This window comes from Bison bison, unplaced genomic scaffold, assembly GCF_000754665.1.
Source record: "Bison bison bison isolate TAMUID 2011002044 unplaced genomic scaffold, Bison_UMD1.0 scf7180017864082, whole genome shotgun sequence".
Taxonomy (NCBI): domain Eukaryota; kingdom Metazoa; phylum Chordata; class Mammalia; order Artiodactyla; family Bovidae; genus Bison; species Bison bison.
This window is the reverse complement of record NW_011494654.1, coordinates 39,503-55,192: the sequence shown is the minus strand read 5'-3', so window position 1 is coordinate 55,192 and position 15,690 is coordinate 39,503. Positions and strand designations below refer to the sequence as shown.

At 41.4% G+C, this 15,690-nt stretch overlaps 1 protein-coding gene across 1 annotated transcript in view; it reads left to right on the top strand.

The window, feature by feature from the left end:
• The window catches only part of SLAMF1 (signaling lymphocytic activation molecule family member 1), a 39,356-nt gene extending 30,449 nt beyond the window's left edge, over window positions 1-8,907 (top strand). The window contains exons 6-7 of the mRNA XM_010837853.1: window positions 6,545-6,637; window positions 8,225-8,907. Coding sequence (XP_010836155.1) covers window positions 6,545-6,637; window positions 8,225-8,275 — 144 coding nt within the window. The 3' untranslated portion in view covers window positions 8,276-8,907. The remainder of the gene's footprint in view (window positions 1-6,544; window positions 6,638-8,224) is intronic.
• The last annotated feature ends 6,783 nt before the right edge of the window (window positions 8,908-15,690 follow it).

The following is a 15,690-nucleotide window of genomic DNA, read 5'->3' as shown; positions in this document are numbered from 1 at the left end:
TAGAGGCCTGGAGGATTTGTTTCACAGGCCATGACTACCATTGAGAACCAAACTCCATTTAAATATATGAGTCCCAAGAGAACCTCTTTTGCATTTATACTTTTAGGTAATCAGGTTCAAGTTTACCACGGTGCCTTCCCTATCTATTCGATCCCATGTTGTTAGCATCTCTTTTTACTCCCTGGTGGCTCAGATGGTAAAGAATCTGCCTGCAATGCAGGAGACCTGGGTTCAATCCCCGGGTTCAGAAGATCTCTGGGAGGGGGAAATGTCAACCCACTCCAGCATTCTTGCCTGGAGAATTTCATGGACGGATGAGCCTGGCGGGTTACAGTCCATGGGGTCGCAAAGAGTCAGACACAACTGAGTGATTAACAGCATAACACGCATACTAGACAGTGCACAATCTGTAAATGTCACCTCAATGAGGTGTCCTATCTTCATATCCAATAAAGCCTTCTCATCTTGTTTTCCTTCAAGAGTTTTGACTATCCTTGTCCCTTTCTACTTTCATATGTATTTTAGAATCAGCTTCTCAAGCATCACAAAAAGAGGAAAAGTCCTATTAGGATTGCACTGAATCGGCACATCTATTATATTTGAGGAGAAATTATATCTCTCAGTGTTGAGTCTTTTAGGACCATAAAACTAACCCCTAGATCAAGGAACAGAACATCATCCGGACCCCTAGAAGACCCTCTTGTGTGTCTCCTAATCACTCTCTTCTCTCTCCTCCTCAAAGATTCCTTATCCTTACTTCCTAGAAATAAAGTTTACTCTTTTTTTTTTGACTTTATAAAAATGGAATCCTACAGTATTTTTCCTCCTATGTCTGGTTTCTTTTGCTTAATATTACCTTAATAAGATGCATCCATGTCTTTGAGCTTAGATACAATGCATTCATAGTCATTGCTTTATGGTATATCAATATATGCATATACTAGAGTTTATTTTTCCAATCAACTATTGATGGACATTTACTTTATTTCTAGTCTGAGGGATTATGAAAACTACAGCTATTCGTATTCATATGTGTGCTTCTTGGTAGATATGTGTGCATATTTTGGGGGGGATGTGTCTAGACGTAGAATTGCTAAGTCATACAGTATACATGTCTTCAAATTGACTAGACAAGGCCAAGCTGTATTTCAAAATATGCATATCAATTTACTTTTTTGCACCTGTATACCAGAGTTTCAGCTGTTACACATTCTAATCAAAACTTGATGGCGGTGTTGTTCAGTCGCTAAGCTGTGTCTGACACTTTGCAATACCATGGACTATAGCATGCCAGGCTTCCTTGTCCTTTGCTATATCCTGGTGTTTGTTGAAATTCATGTCCACTGAGTCAGTGATGCTATCTAACCATCTTATCCTCTGCACCCCCTTCTCCTTTTGCCTTCAGTTTTTCCCAGCATCAGGGTCTTTTCCAATGAGTTGGCTCTTTGCATTAGTTGGCCAAAGTATTGGAGCTTCAGCTTCAGCATCAGTCCTTCCAATGAATATTCAGGATTGATTTCCTTTAGGATTGACTGGTTTGATTCTTTACAGCCCAAGAAACTCTCAAGAGTCTTCTCTGGCACCACAATTTAAAAGCATGAATCCTTTAGTGCTCAGCCTTCTTTATAGTCCAACCCTCACATCCATACATGGAAAAACCATAGCTTTGACTATATGGACCTTTGTTGGCAAAGTGATATCTCTGCTTTTTAATACATTGTCTAGGTTTGTCATAGCTTTCCTTCCACGGAGCGAGTGTCTTTTAATTTCATGGCTGCAGTCACCATCTGCAGTGATTTTGGAGCCTAAGAAAATAAAATCTGTCACTGTTTCCACTTTTCCCTACTATTTGCCATGAAGTGATGGGCCTGGATGCCATGATCTTAGCTTTTTGAATGTTGAGTTTTAAGCCAGCTTTTTTCACTCTTCTCTTTCACCTTCATCAAGAGGCTCTTTAGTTCCTCTTCTCTTTCTGCCATTAGAGTGTTGTCATCTGCATATCTGAGGTTGTTCATATTTCTCCTAGCAATCTTGATTCCAGCTTGTGATTCATCTAGCTCAGCATTTCTCATGATGTACTCTGCATATAAGTTAAATAAGTAGGGTGACAATATATAGCTTTGATGTACTCCTTTCCCAATTTGGAGCCAGTCCATTGTTCCATGTCCAGTTCTAACTGTTGCTTCTTGATCTGCATACAGGTTTCTCAGCAGACAGATAAGGTAGTCTGGTATTCCCATCTCTTTAAGAATTTTCCACAGTTTGCTGTGATTCACATTGTCAAAGGCTCTAACATCATCAGTGAAGCAGAAGTAGATGCTTTTCTGGAATCCCCTTGCTTTCTCTAGTGTTGGCAATTTGATCTCTAGTTCTTCTGCCTTTCTAAACCCAGCTTGTACATCTGGACATTCTCTAGCAAGTTTCACCTTGCTAGCATGTGAAATGAGTGCAACTGTGTGGTAATTTGAACATTCTTTGGCATTGCCTTTCTTTGGGATTGGAATGAAAACTGACCTTTTCCAGTTCTGTGACCACTGCTGAGTTTTCCAAATTTGCTGATATATTGAGTGCAGCAGTTTAACAGCATCACCTTTTAGGATTTGAAAGAGCTCACCTGGAATTCCATCACCTCCACTAACTTTGTTCATAGTAGTGTTTCCTAAGGCCCACTTGACTTCACACTCCGGGATGCCTGGCTCTGGGTGAGTGACCACACCATCATAATTATCCAAGTCATTAAGACTTCTTTTGTATAATTCTGTCTATTCTTGCCACCTCTTCTTAGTCTCTGTTAAGTCCTTGGCATTTCTGCCCTCTCTTGTGCCCATCCTTTCATGAAATGTTTCCTTGATATCTCCAGTTTCCTTAAAGAGACTTCTAGTCTTTCCCATTCTATTGCTTTCCTCTATTTCTTTGCATTGTTCACTTAAGAAGTCTTTCTTATTTATTAGCCTTTTAAATTTTAGTCATTCTGCTGGATACCTTTTTATAGTTTGATTTTGCATTCCACTAATTATTAAGCAATTGAACAATTTTTCATATTGTTTATTGCCGTATTAATATCCTCTTTCTTAAAGTGGCTGTTAAATCCCTTACCCATTTTTCCTTTGAGTCTCAGTCTATTCGGGGTGGGATTATCATAAGATACTTAAATATTTGGGGCTTTTTGGCAGTTGTATGTTAGCAGATACCTTCACCCATCTTATGGTTTGCCTCTGAAATTTCTCAGATACATTTTGATAAAGGAACATTCTCAATTTTTCCATAGAACAATTTAGTAATCTCTTCCTTTGTAGATAAAACTTTTTGTATTCTGGTTAAGAAATTTTGAAGATATTCCAGTTAAGAATATTAGAAGATATTCTTCTACAGTCTTCTACAAACAGTGTGGTTTATCTTTTAAACTTATGTCTGTTATGTATCTGAAAATGATTTTTTGAGTATGGTATGAGATGGGTTGTTTTATATTTTTCCATATGTATATCTTATTGACTATATTTAAAAGACTGTTCTTGACCCACTGCGGTGCCACATCATTATAAATCAAGGGTCCATATATGTGTGGATCTATTTTGAAGTTCTCTATTCTGCTCCACTGTTCTAGTTATTTACACTTGTACCAGTACCATACTGTCTTTACAAACCTGTGCTTACAGATTCATTATAAATCTGTGGTTCACATGGTAAAGAATCTACCTGCAACGCAGGAGAGCCAGGTTCCATCCCTGGGTCAAGAAGATCCCCTGGAGAAGGGAATGGCAACCCACTCCAGTATTCTTGCCCAGAGAATCCTATGGACAGAAGAGCCTGGCGAGCTACAGTTTGTGAGGTTGCAGAGTCAGACACGACTGAGTGACTAACACTTTCTTTCTTTTCACTTGTTCTCCTTCAAGTTCTTGGCCATTTTTCAGTTCAGTTCAGTTCAGTCGCTCAGTCGTGTCCGACTTTTTGCGACCCCATGAATCGCAGCACGCCAGGCCTCCCTGTCCATCACCATCTCCCGGAGTTCACTCAAACTCATGTTAGTCCTTTGCATTTTCATCTATATATTTTAGATTCAATTTTCAAGACCCTTAAAATTTTGCTGGAATTTTAATTAGAACTGCAGTGATCAACTTGAGAAGACCATGTATGTTTTAATACTGAATTTTAAATTCACAAAATGTTATGTCCTTTCCTTTATTTAGATCTTCTTTAATTTCACCCAGTTACTGCTTGAATTATCTTCTACAACATTACTTCCAAAGTGCTGGCTAGCTCATTTTTACTAAAACAATCTTTTACTAAAAGCATTACCTGGGACCTAATTAAAAATGCAGAAAGTTCCCACCTCAGATCTTCTGAAATAGAACCAAACTTCTAACAAGATCCTTAGGAAATTCTTATGCACATTAAAGTGTGAGAATTCCTGCTGTACCCCAACCACTTCCAGTAGTGGGTGATTCACTGCCTCTCTCCAGTACTCTTGACTGGAAAATCACATGGATGGAGGAGCCTGGAGGGCTACAGTCCATGGGGTCGCTAAGAGTTGGATACGACTAAGTGACTTCACTTTCACTTTTCACTTTCATGCATTGGAGAAGGAAATGGCAACCCACTCCAGTGTTCTTGCCTTGAGAATCCCAGGGATGGGGGAGCCTAGTGGGCTCTCATCTATGGGGTTGCACAGAGTTGGACACGACTGAAGTGACTTAGCCGCAGCAGCAAGACAATTCATCCCACATTTGAGCACCTCTTACTTCCCTGGTGGCTCAGATGGTAGAATCTGCCTGCAATGCAAGAGACCTGGGTTCAATCCCTGGGTCAGGAAGCTCCTCTGGAGAAGGGAATGGAAACCCACTCCAGTACTCTTGCCTGGAGAATATCATGGACAGAGAAGCTTGGAGGGCTACAGTCCACGGGGTTGCAGAGAGTCGGACATAACTGAATGACAAACATTTTCTTTCTTTTCTTTTACTATTAGAAAGATCTTCATTATACTGAACCAAAATCTTACCCTAAAGCTTCCAACCTTGGTTTAAAGCTAAAGTATTTTATAGAACAAATGTAATTCCTCTTCTACGTGGCAATTCATCAGACATATGAAAAGAAAGATCATGTCACACCTTGAATCTTCTTTCCTCTAGTAAACTTTTCCAATTTCTTATCTCTTCTATCAGATGACAAGATTCCAAGTGTTCTCCCATTAAAACCCATGGGCTTCATCGTTAAGTCTTTCTCTATGTTCAGGAAAGGGAGAGTATAATATTATTCTACATCAGGGCTGCTATGTATGTTGAAAGGATGACTTTCTAGGCATCAGATATGTCATCTCCATCTTAGAGAGATGTGGTCTCAGTTGACACCTACACTGATTTTGTCCTGGTATCATGGATTTTAATTCATTCTTAGTAACATTAACAAACATCGCCTGAAGGTTCTTGTGGGCCCAGCACTGCTTTGTAGGGAATGCAAAAAATATATATATATATAGGCTATTTGTCAAGGAAATGATGGTTTGTTTGGAGAAGCAACGTATAAATATATCAGAGTGTCTTGTATACAGTGCCATAATGTGAGAATTAGACTTTAAGTACCTAAGGAATTTAAGTAAAGGAGAGGTCATTATAAGTTGGGGTAACCAAAGAAGAATAGCATGATGGAAAGTACATGTGCTTTACGTTAAAATCCTGGCTTTGATACTTCTTGTATGTGCCATAAAGAAAGCACTAAATCTTTCTGGACTTTAGCATCTTCATCTATGAAATGTGAGTAACAATAGTATTTAAAATATAGAGTGATTGTGAGACAAATGGGAAGATATATGTGAAGAACTTTGTACACTTAAAACACTTGCATATGTATGGTTATTATTAACTTCGATATTTAGTTAGGAAAGAGAACTGATGAGAAGCCATGATAGTGAGGAATAGCAGGACCTCTGCATGTTGTGAGTGATATGTGTGTGTGTGTGTGTGTGTGTGTGTGTTATGTGTGTGTCACTCAGTCGTGTCCGACTCTTTGCAACCACATGGACTATAGCCCACCAGGCTCCTCTGTTCATGGGATTTCCCAGGCAAGAATACTGGAGTGTGTTGCCATTCCCTTCTCCAGGGGATCTTCCCAACCCAGGGATCAAACTTGGGTCTCCTACATTGCGGGCAGATTCTTTACAGTCTGAGTGTCAGAGAAGTCCTATGTAGGTGATACGAGTGAGACTAAAATACTATATAAGTCTCATTCTCATCAACTATCCATGTAAGAGCCACACCAATTTCAGTTCACTATGAGGAAGACTTTTAACACAGCTAGGAAGTGGTAATGGTAAGTCAGGCTGCCTCACAAGGCTGTAAGCTCTAAGATGTCACTCGAGGAGTCTTAAGCAAAGCCCAGGGAGTTGAGTTCCAGGGGATCTGGGGGAAAACTTTCACCTGAAAAGGACCAAATGACTCCAAAGAACTTTTCAGCTCCTAACGTCTTGACTCTGCGCTTCTCCATGAGGAGAATTAGATGGGAAATAACTTGCTGCTCAACTAATGGCTTATTTACTTTGTTTCCCTTGTAGTCTGTTCAGAAGAAACCTGACCCCCTGCCAGCACAGGACCCCTGCACCACCATTTACGTCGCTGCCACAGAGCCTGTCCCAGAGCCCATCCAGGTGAGGTGTCACTCTGTGCTTCCTCTCTGTAGAGAGGGAATCGGTGGAGGCCGGGAAAGGGTGGAACCTGTGTGGAGCTGAAATGGAGAACGCAGGTCCTGGCAAGCAGGCAGCAAGGAGCATCTGCAGCCTCGATTGCAGGGCTTCTGGGAAAACCCTCACGGCTTCTCACCTGCTCGCTTTCTCTTCACTGGTGTTTCTCTGAGAGCTGTCTAAGGACCACAGCAGAATCAGCTGGGATATTTCTTAAAAATAAAGATTCTGGGAACTTCTCTCTAAGATCTGTTCAATCAGAATGTCTATAACAGGTCACCAGGCATCTGCACATTAAAAAACATCTTCCAAGTGATCCTGATGCATGCTTAAGTTCAGGAATTGCATCTTGAGTCCAGGACTTCTCAAGTCCAGCTGCATATAGCCAGGGGAGCTTTGTAAAAATATCCATGCCTAGTTTCCATTCAGCCCTATTTATCAGAATATTTAGGAGTAGAGCTCTGCAAACATGTAAAGAATATGACGCCTAGCCCACCTGTTTTATCCCATTGCAAGATCAGAATGGAGTAAGTTTACTTGAAAAAAAATCTTCCTTTTACTAAATGAACAGAAGTAAATTCTGTGCTGAAGTCTTGGCTCCAGTTGGGCTTTATAAAATAAAGCATTTTAGGAGATAATGGAGGATCAAAAGACCACAGAAATACCTACTTTTACCTATTTTCCTCAAGCCTACTGTACACATACCCAGCAATGCCTGGAAGGATGCCTTGTCTTCATTTTGAGGTTTAGTTACAGAACACTCCTATCCAAAGGGAAGTAAAAACATAAATCTGACTTTAAAAGGTTTAAAAAATCATGTAGATTTTTAATGATGCTTTCTTGGGGAAGAAACACAGCACTTGGCATATATTCACATTTTGCAGCAAAACCACCTGAATTCCCCCACTCCTGTCTCTTTGTGTCTCTGACTCTTGAATCTCCTCTCCTTATGAGAATTCTCTTCTCAGTCTTCATCTCCTCCCCATCCCTCTCCCACCTGAACTGCTTCTTCCTTGTCCCTTTAGGTCTCACTGATCTTCCCTTTTTTTAAACTTGGTAATTTAGAACTTTCTTGGCTGCTCTAAATTGAGTGCTTGTCCTCAGATGACTGGGTCAGTTGTCCTAGTCTCCCTGATGGCTTGCATATGCTTGAAGGAGACTGTAGCCCATCTGTGGGCAGGCAGACAGTCTGGGGACCTGAGTGCTGCCTCTAGCTCTACAGTTTCCCAGAGGTCTTGTGGTTAGCACTTTGCCTTCCAATGCAGGGGATGTGGATTTGATCCCTGGTTGGGGAGCTAAGATCCCACATGCCTCATGGCCCCAAAACCAAAACATAGAACAGAAGCAATATTGTAACAAACTCAACAGAGACTTTAAAAATGATTCACAGCAAAACAATCTTGACAAACCCAGCTGTGACAGACGCTGAGCAAGTTGCAATGCTACCTGATTCTTGAGAACCTTTCCTTTTCCTAAGCATTACACTTTCCATTTATAGCCTGTAAACCTAGTGCTGGTCCCTCCCCTCACAGACTTGTTCTGTTTTTCCCCCAGGAATCAGGTTCCTTCACGGTCTATGCCAGTGTAACGCTTCCAGAGAGCTGACATCACAGACTTAGTGAAAGGACTTTCCGAAGGAATATAGAAGAGCCAAAATAAACACTGAACTTGGTCCCGGATCCCAAGCATTTCGTGACATCTGCACATCTGCATTCTTCTCGGTTCGGCTCCCTGGTGACGTTGCTTCCACATATACCTGTGAAATGGATACGGAAGTGAGGCTTCCCAAGCACTTAGCCTGCTCTGCACATGGCCCAGGCTCAGAGCAGAGAGCTAGTTGATACAGCTTTACATCTCCGGAGTGTAGCCGATGAAATGGATAATGCTGGTCCAGTGAGTCTGGACCTTCAGGCAACCATCAAGTCTTGCCGCAACTTGATGATGAAAGCTAAAGGCAGAAAGCCAGCACAGGACATCTAGGACCTGTCTCAGACAGCTGACCATGGAGTCTGGAACCGCTTACACCTTGGCTGCCTATACGCAGTCTGGGAGCTGCTCCCGATCACCAAGTAGACTTGATCAAGGCTCTGTGCCTCAGTTTCTCTCTCTGAATAGACAGTGAAGGATGAACTCCTCATTGTATGTAAAACACTCTGACATTATTCTATCAAAGAAGCTAATAAAGTATTTTATTTGTAAAACCTGGAAGCTAAAGAGTCAATAAAGTGAAAACATGATTTTGAGGTCTCTGAGCTTTGAATAATGGAATGAAAAAAACCTAAGATTCTTAAGAGTACTGTTCTGTGGAAATGGCAGTCAGATTTAAAGAAAATTGGCCAGTGTTTGTTATTACAAAGGAACTTGACTTTCACTTCCCAAAATGATTTTTAAATCCTAGTTCTCTATTTACTCCATTGAGCAATGAACCTGGAGCCTCAACTAAGACTGCAAACTGATTGTGAGACCATTTTACATCCATGGCCTCATGTCTTCAGGGTGTCTATCAAACATGTCTTAATCTTTGCATACCTCTCCTCACCACTAAATCTATCCTGAAGTAGAAAATTAACATATTTTGGCCCAACAATTTCAACTAATTGAATACTTCATAGTTTAAATTATAGGCTGCAGACAGAAAGAGCCTCTTCCAGTGAAGTCCTATTTCCTGTCTATTCTCTGCTTTCAGACAGGCCTTCTTGAATTTCAGCACTTCTTCTTTCTGATAGGGTCTTGTATGACCTCAGCAAACACTTTAGGAAACTGCCAACAGTCTTACAACCATAAAACAAGAGTCACTAACTTTCCAGCTCAAAACTCTGAGGTCCTCATAGCCTTATACTTTACCCTCTCTAGTCAATCAATTCACATTTTAGTTCTGTTGTTCAGTGCATCTCATTTCTTAGAACCAATTCCAGGTGTATTCCAATTTGTGATGAACAGAAACGGACACTGAATTGTTTATATAGAAAAGGAATCTCCTGAAAAGATGCTGGTTAGTCCCAATAACTACTGGGAGGTTCTGTAAGATGATGGTTTGAAAATGAGCAAGAAGAGGGGAAGCTTTGGCTGCGGCTAGGAGTACAGCCCAGGGACGACAACACTGGCTACCAGTTGTATTCCTGTTGTCCTCCGAGCACTAGACCCAGACTCCAGCACTCCCTCCCTGCCTCAGCTAGACCTGGACCCCAAACTGCTGTTGTACCTTCTGTACCAAAGTGACTTCTCCAGGGTCCGTTCTTCATCTTTTCTTCTCTAGTTTCTAAATCAGAAGCTAAGATCAAGTGACCAATCCCAGGTCATACGTCCATGTTCTACTTCCAAGGGAGGTTGGGAATTGAACTTCTGGCATTTTCCACTTTCATAGTGGTGGCTGGGTCTTCCACAAACACAACGACTGGGATTCCATGCTGGGCAGGCGCATGCACACACGCACGCACACAGACAGACAGACAGACACACACACACTTCCCACTATACCACTTTTGTGTAGTCTTAAGCTCATCAGTTGCCTATACTCAAAAAACCAGGATTTGCAAACCTCAGGGCGATGAGCAATCACTTGTTTACTATAACTCAGACTTTTTAGCAGCTCAGTTCCCAGCAGTTGGGTTTTTCCTGTGGCTGAATTCTACTGGATGGAAGGGCAGAAACAAATGAGGGAAAGAAAAGGCTATCCCTTCAAAATTCCCTTACCAAGGCTCGTGAACTCACTGGGAGAATGGCTGCATCTTGGAATCTTTTTGGCTGCCCTTGAAATAACATTCAGTGTACGTTTTACATCACCAGGTCCCAGATTCAAGTCGAAAATCAGAGAACCCTTCAGATCACCCTTTTACTGCTTCCCAGTTTTCCCCTAAGACATTGTGGGTGAGCTGGAGCTTTCTTTTTCCTCAGTCTTAAAAAAAAAAAAATTAAACTGATATTTTAGAATCTGGTTTCCCCAAGTTTCTCTGCTGTTTTCTTTTGACTGAGCATATCTGAATTCTGGAGAACTCAGGAGGAACAGACCCATTCTCAGTTTTAAGGGGCTGGGGTTCTGAAATAAACTGGGCGTAACCTTAAGCTTCCTTAGGTCACTTACTCTAGTCACACAACCAGGATCTGATTGATGAAGAGTCCATATGCTGACTGTGAAACCGCTGACTGTGAAGCCATTGACTACAGTAAGTTACTTCTCTTCCTCAAGATTTTGTTTCTACCTCCTGGAAAGAGTAAAATACAGACAGTCCACCCAAGAAATTGTACTTTTGTCTTTGTTACCCAGAGAATACGTGATATAGCAGTGTGGCAAAACAGGTTTCGTGACCTTGTGTCTCTATAGCTAGTCGTAAAGCCCTGAAGGTGGCTGATTTGATTTGATGAACTGCGAGGTTGTCCTTTTCCTAGGGGAAAAGTCAGGAGTCACACTCCACACCGAGAAGCAACAATTTTTAAAGGATTAATTTTTGTCACTGCCAAAGTTATTGCCTTCCCTGAATTTCTTCAGCTTCCCCCTGTGGAGCAAATCTAGATTGTGTTTCTCAACTGCAGCAGCACTATTGATATTTTGGTCCAGATAACTGCTTGACATGGTGGGCTGTTCTATATATCATATGATGTTTAGCAGCATCCCTGGCCTCTGCCCATTAGATGCCAGTAGCACATCCCCTGTCCCTGGTCATGACAATCAAAGATGCTTCCTGACATTACCAGATATTTTTGCAGGGCAAAATCTTCCTACTGACTGAGAACCCCCAAATTGAGAACCCCCAAACTGATCTAGAAACATACTGGCCACCTAGTCATCTTTGCATAGACTAAATATACATGAATATACCAAGAAGTGGATCTATCAAAAATCGTATTTTCTATATACATTAAAGATTAACTACAAGGGGAAAAGAGCAGTAGGAAAGGCAAAGAAGGCTGTGTGGCTCAGGAAACTCAGACAGGGGTTCTGTATCAACCTAGAGGGGTGCGATGGGGCGGGAGACAGGAGGGAGGTTCATAAGGGAGGGGATATATGTATACCTATGGCTGATTCATGTTGAGGTTTGACAGAAAACAGCAAAACTCTATAAAGCAATTATCCTTCAATAAGAAAATAAAATTTTAAAAAATCATATTTTGAGAGTGGCCACCTAGTCACTTAAGAATGGCCCGCATCTACCAATAGTATGAAGGTTATCTATATTCGAGCTCTTTGCCCAAACCCTACCTCAAATCTGAACGATGTCTGGGTGAAGATCTATAGAAGCAGCAACTTAGAGGCTATGATTATAGCCAGACAGGAGTCTGTGAAGAGTTCCACATAGCAACCACTAGAGGGCGATATAGCAATTCAGTCCACCCTACACCAGCATCCTCAGCACCACTTTGCCAGTATTTGAAGGACGTGATCATGGACTGGCTGAAATTGGGGCTAAATTCTCACCAGTTCACAGCATTTACATGCTGGAGGGAGAGTTGATACCTTCCCTTAGAGCTAATGAGGTCCAATGTGGGTTTGTAACAGACTTTAATCAAAGTTGACTGCAAAACTTTATTTCACAGAACTCCTAATTCTACTCAGTGGCATACTCATTCAACAAATAGTTTTTGGGCTTCCCTGGTGGCTCAGTGGCAAAGAATCTACCTGCCTGCCAATTCTGGAGACATGGTTCCATCCCTGGTCTGGGAAGATCCCACAACTTCTGAGCCTGTGTTCTAGAGCCTGGGAGCCACAACCACTAAGCCAAGTGCTGCGACTGCTGAAGCCTGCATGCTCTGGAGCCTGTGCTCTGCAACAGGAGAAGCCACCACAATGAGAAACCCATGTACTACAAGTAGAGAGTTGAGCCTGCTCACCACAGCTAGACAGAAAGCCTGTGCAGCAACAAAGACCCAGCACAGCCAAAAATAAGTTAATAAAAAAACACACACACAAAATAGCTATTAAGTTTCTACTAAGTGTTAGGGATTGTCATCCAGTGGGTGTGTGCTCAGTCACTCCGACTCTTTGCAACGCTATGGACTGCTGCCCACCAGGTTCCTCTGACCACAAGATTTTCCAGGCAAGAATACTAGAGGGAATTGTCATTTCCTTCTCCAGAGGATCTTCCTGACCCAGGGGTCAAACCCGCATCTCCTGCATTGCAGGTGGATTCTTTACCTCTGAGCCACTGGGGAAGCCTCTGTGGTACATATATACAGTGGAATATTACTCAGCCATAAAAAAAAGAATGAAATAATGCCATTTGTTGCAATGTGGACCTAGAGGTTTTCATACTAAGTAAGTCAGACAGAGAAAGACAAATGTCATATGATATCACTCATAAGTGGAATTGAATATTTTAAAAAGATGCAAATGAATTTATTTACAAAATAGAAATAGACTTACAAATATTGAAAACAAACTTAATGATTACCAAAAGGGAAACATTGTAAGGAGGAGGGATAAATTGGAAGCTTGGTATGACTACTACCTTATAAGATTGATAATCAACAAGGACCTACAGTATAGCACAGGGAACTCTACTCAATATTCTGTGATAACCTATATGAGAAAAGAATCTAAAAAAGAATAAATATATGTATATCTGAATCACTTCACTGTACACCTGAAACCAACAATGCAAACCAACTATACTCCAATAAAATTAAAATAAGTGAATAAAATACTGCCATAGGTAGACAACCGCCTGATCTACTGGGACCACTTGAAAGTTAAAGGAAGTGCTATTAATAATTATACTGTGGCAATGGCTAGGCAAATTAGAATCTGGAGTCACCCTAATGACAGAGAGGGTAAGGAATGTACAGTGAGTACAGAGGAGATGCCCAAATCTCAGACTTCAGGAGTGAGGAGAGTAAGCTTCTTTTAGTTTAAAAGTTTTAAGTAACAATGAAAATAAAGGTCTCCTTGTCCTAAAAGTCTATTATCTAAGTCTCTGTCTCTTCGATTACCTGTTACATGACACAAGCCTTTGACATGCCCTTCCCATTGTTCTGACTGGTCTCCTGAACACAGTCTGATTTGTCAATGCTCTCAAAATTTGCTGCTCAAAATTGAACTCTGTTTCAGATGTAAATATACCAGTGTAGACTAAGAATTGTTATCTTCCGTGATAGGAGCAATATACAATCATTTTGGCTTTTAAGTTAGATGCAAGTCTACAGAAATGGATGAATATGATCAAGCATATTCCTCAGTTCATGGTGGATAATCATCAGTGGTCCAGGTACTGCATCTCTTATATCTTGTTTTAATTTTTTTCTTATTTTCCCCCTTCATACCATGACCCTGTTCTCTTTCCCGCCTTCATGCCCCTGAATAGAATCTATCTAATATGGGCCCTCTTAGACCATTTTCTATATATTTATGTGTGTGTTTGCAATCGTATGTGGATATCTAGAATTGCTTTTGAGTTACATAAATACAGACATCTCATTCTGTTTCTCAGCTCCATTTTCATTTTCTCACTCAATGTTGTGATTTTTAGATCCTTCTAGGCTGAAACAGGAAGATTTAGTTCCATCTTTTTGAATAATGTCTAGTGTTCCATCCTTCAGACATGCTACATTTCATCTGTCTAATTCCCTTTTGATAGACATTGAAGTTTTTCTAACTCTCTGTTATTATAAATAATGCCATGATAAACAACCTTATTCCCATTCTTTTATATCTCTTGTCACTCATGTAAGTGATTCTCTGGGTAGTACAAGGAGTGCAATTTCTGGGTAATAAATTATGTAAATACTTACCTCTCTGCTGCTGCTGCTGCTGCTGCTAAGTCGCTTCGGTCGTGTCCAACTCTGTGCTACGCCAAAGATGACAGCCCACCAGGCTCCCCCATCCCTGGGATTCTCCAGGCAAGAATACTGGAGTGTGTTTCCATTGCCTTCTCCAATGCATGAAAGTTAAAAGTCAAAGTGAAGTCTCTCAGTCATGTCCGACCCTTAGTGACCCCATGGACTGCAGCCTACCAGGCTCCTCCATCCATGGGATTTTCCAGGCAAGAGTACTCACCTCTCTAGATATATGCAATGTTCTCAGTTCAGTTCAGTTCAGTCGCTCAGTCATATCCGACTCTTTGCGACCCCAAGAATTGCAGCACGCCAGGCCTCCCTGTCCATCACCAACTCCCAGAGTTCACACAAACTCATGTGCATAGAGTCGGTGATGCCATACAGCCATCTCATCCTCTGTCGTCCTCTTCTCCTCCTGCCCTCAATCCCTCCCAGCATAAGGGTCTTTTTCCCATGAGTTAACTCTTCGCATGAGGTGGCCAAAGTACTGGAGTTTCAGCTTTAGCATCAGTCCTTCCAAAGAACACCCAGGACTGATCTCCTTTAGAATGGATAGAATGGACTGGTTGGATCTCCTTGCAGTCCAAGGGACTCTCAAGAGTCTTCCAACACCACAGTTCAAAAGCATTAATTCTTCGGCGCCCAGTTTTCTTCACAGTCCAACTCTCACATCCATACATGACCACTGGACAAACATAGCCTTGACTAGACGAACCTTTGTTGGCAAAGTAATGTCTCTGCTTTTGAATATGCTATCTAGGTTGGTCACAACTTTCCTTCCAAGGAGTAAGTGTCTTTTAATTTCATGGCAGCAATCACCATCTGCAGTGATTTTGGAGCCCCCCAAAATAAAATCTGACACTGTTTCCACTGTTTCCCCATCTATTTCCCATGAAGTGATGGGACCACATGCCATGATCTTCATTTTCTGAATGTTGAGCTTTAAGCCAACTTTTCCACTCTCCTCTCACTTTCATCAAGAGGCTTTTTAGTTCCTCTTCACTTTCTGCCATAAGGGTGGTGTCATCTACATATCTGAGGTTATTGATATTTCTCTGGGCAATCTAGATTTCAGCTTGTGCTTCTTTCAGCCCAGAGTTTCTCATGATATACACTGCATATAAGTTAAATAAGCAGGGTGACAATATACAGCCTTGAGGTACTCCTTTTCCTATTTGGAACCAGTCTGTTGTTCCATGTCCAGTTCGAACTGTTGCTTCCTGACCTGCATACAGGTTTCTCAAGTGGCAGGT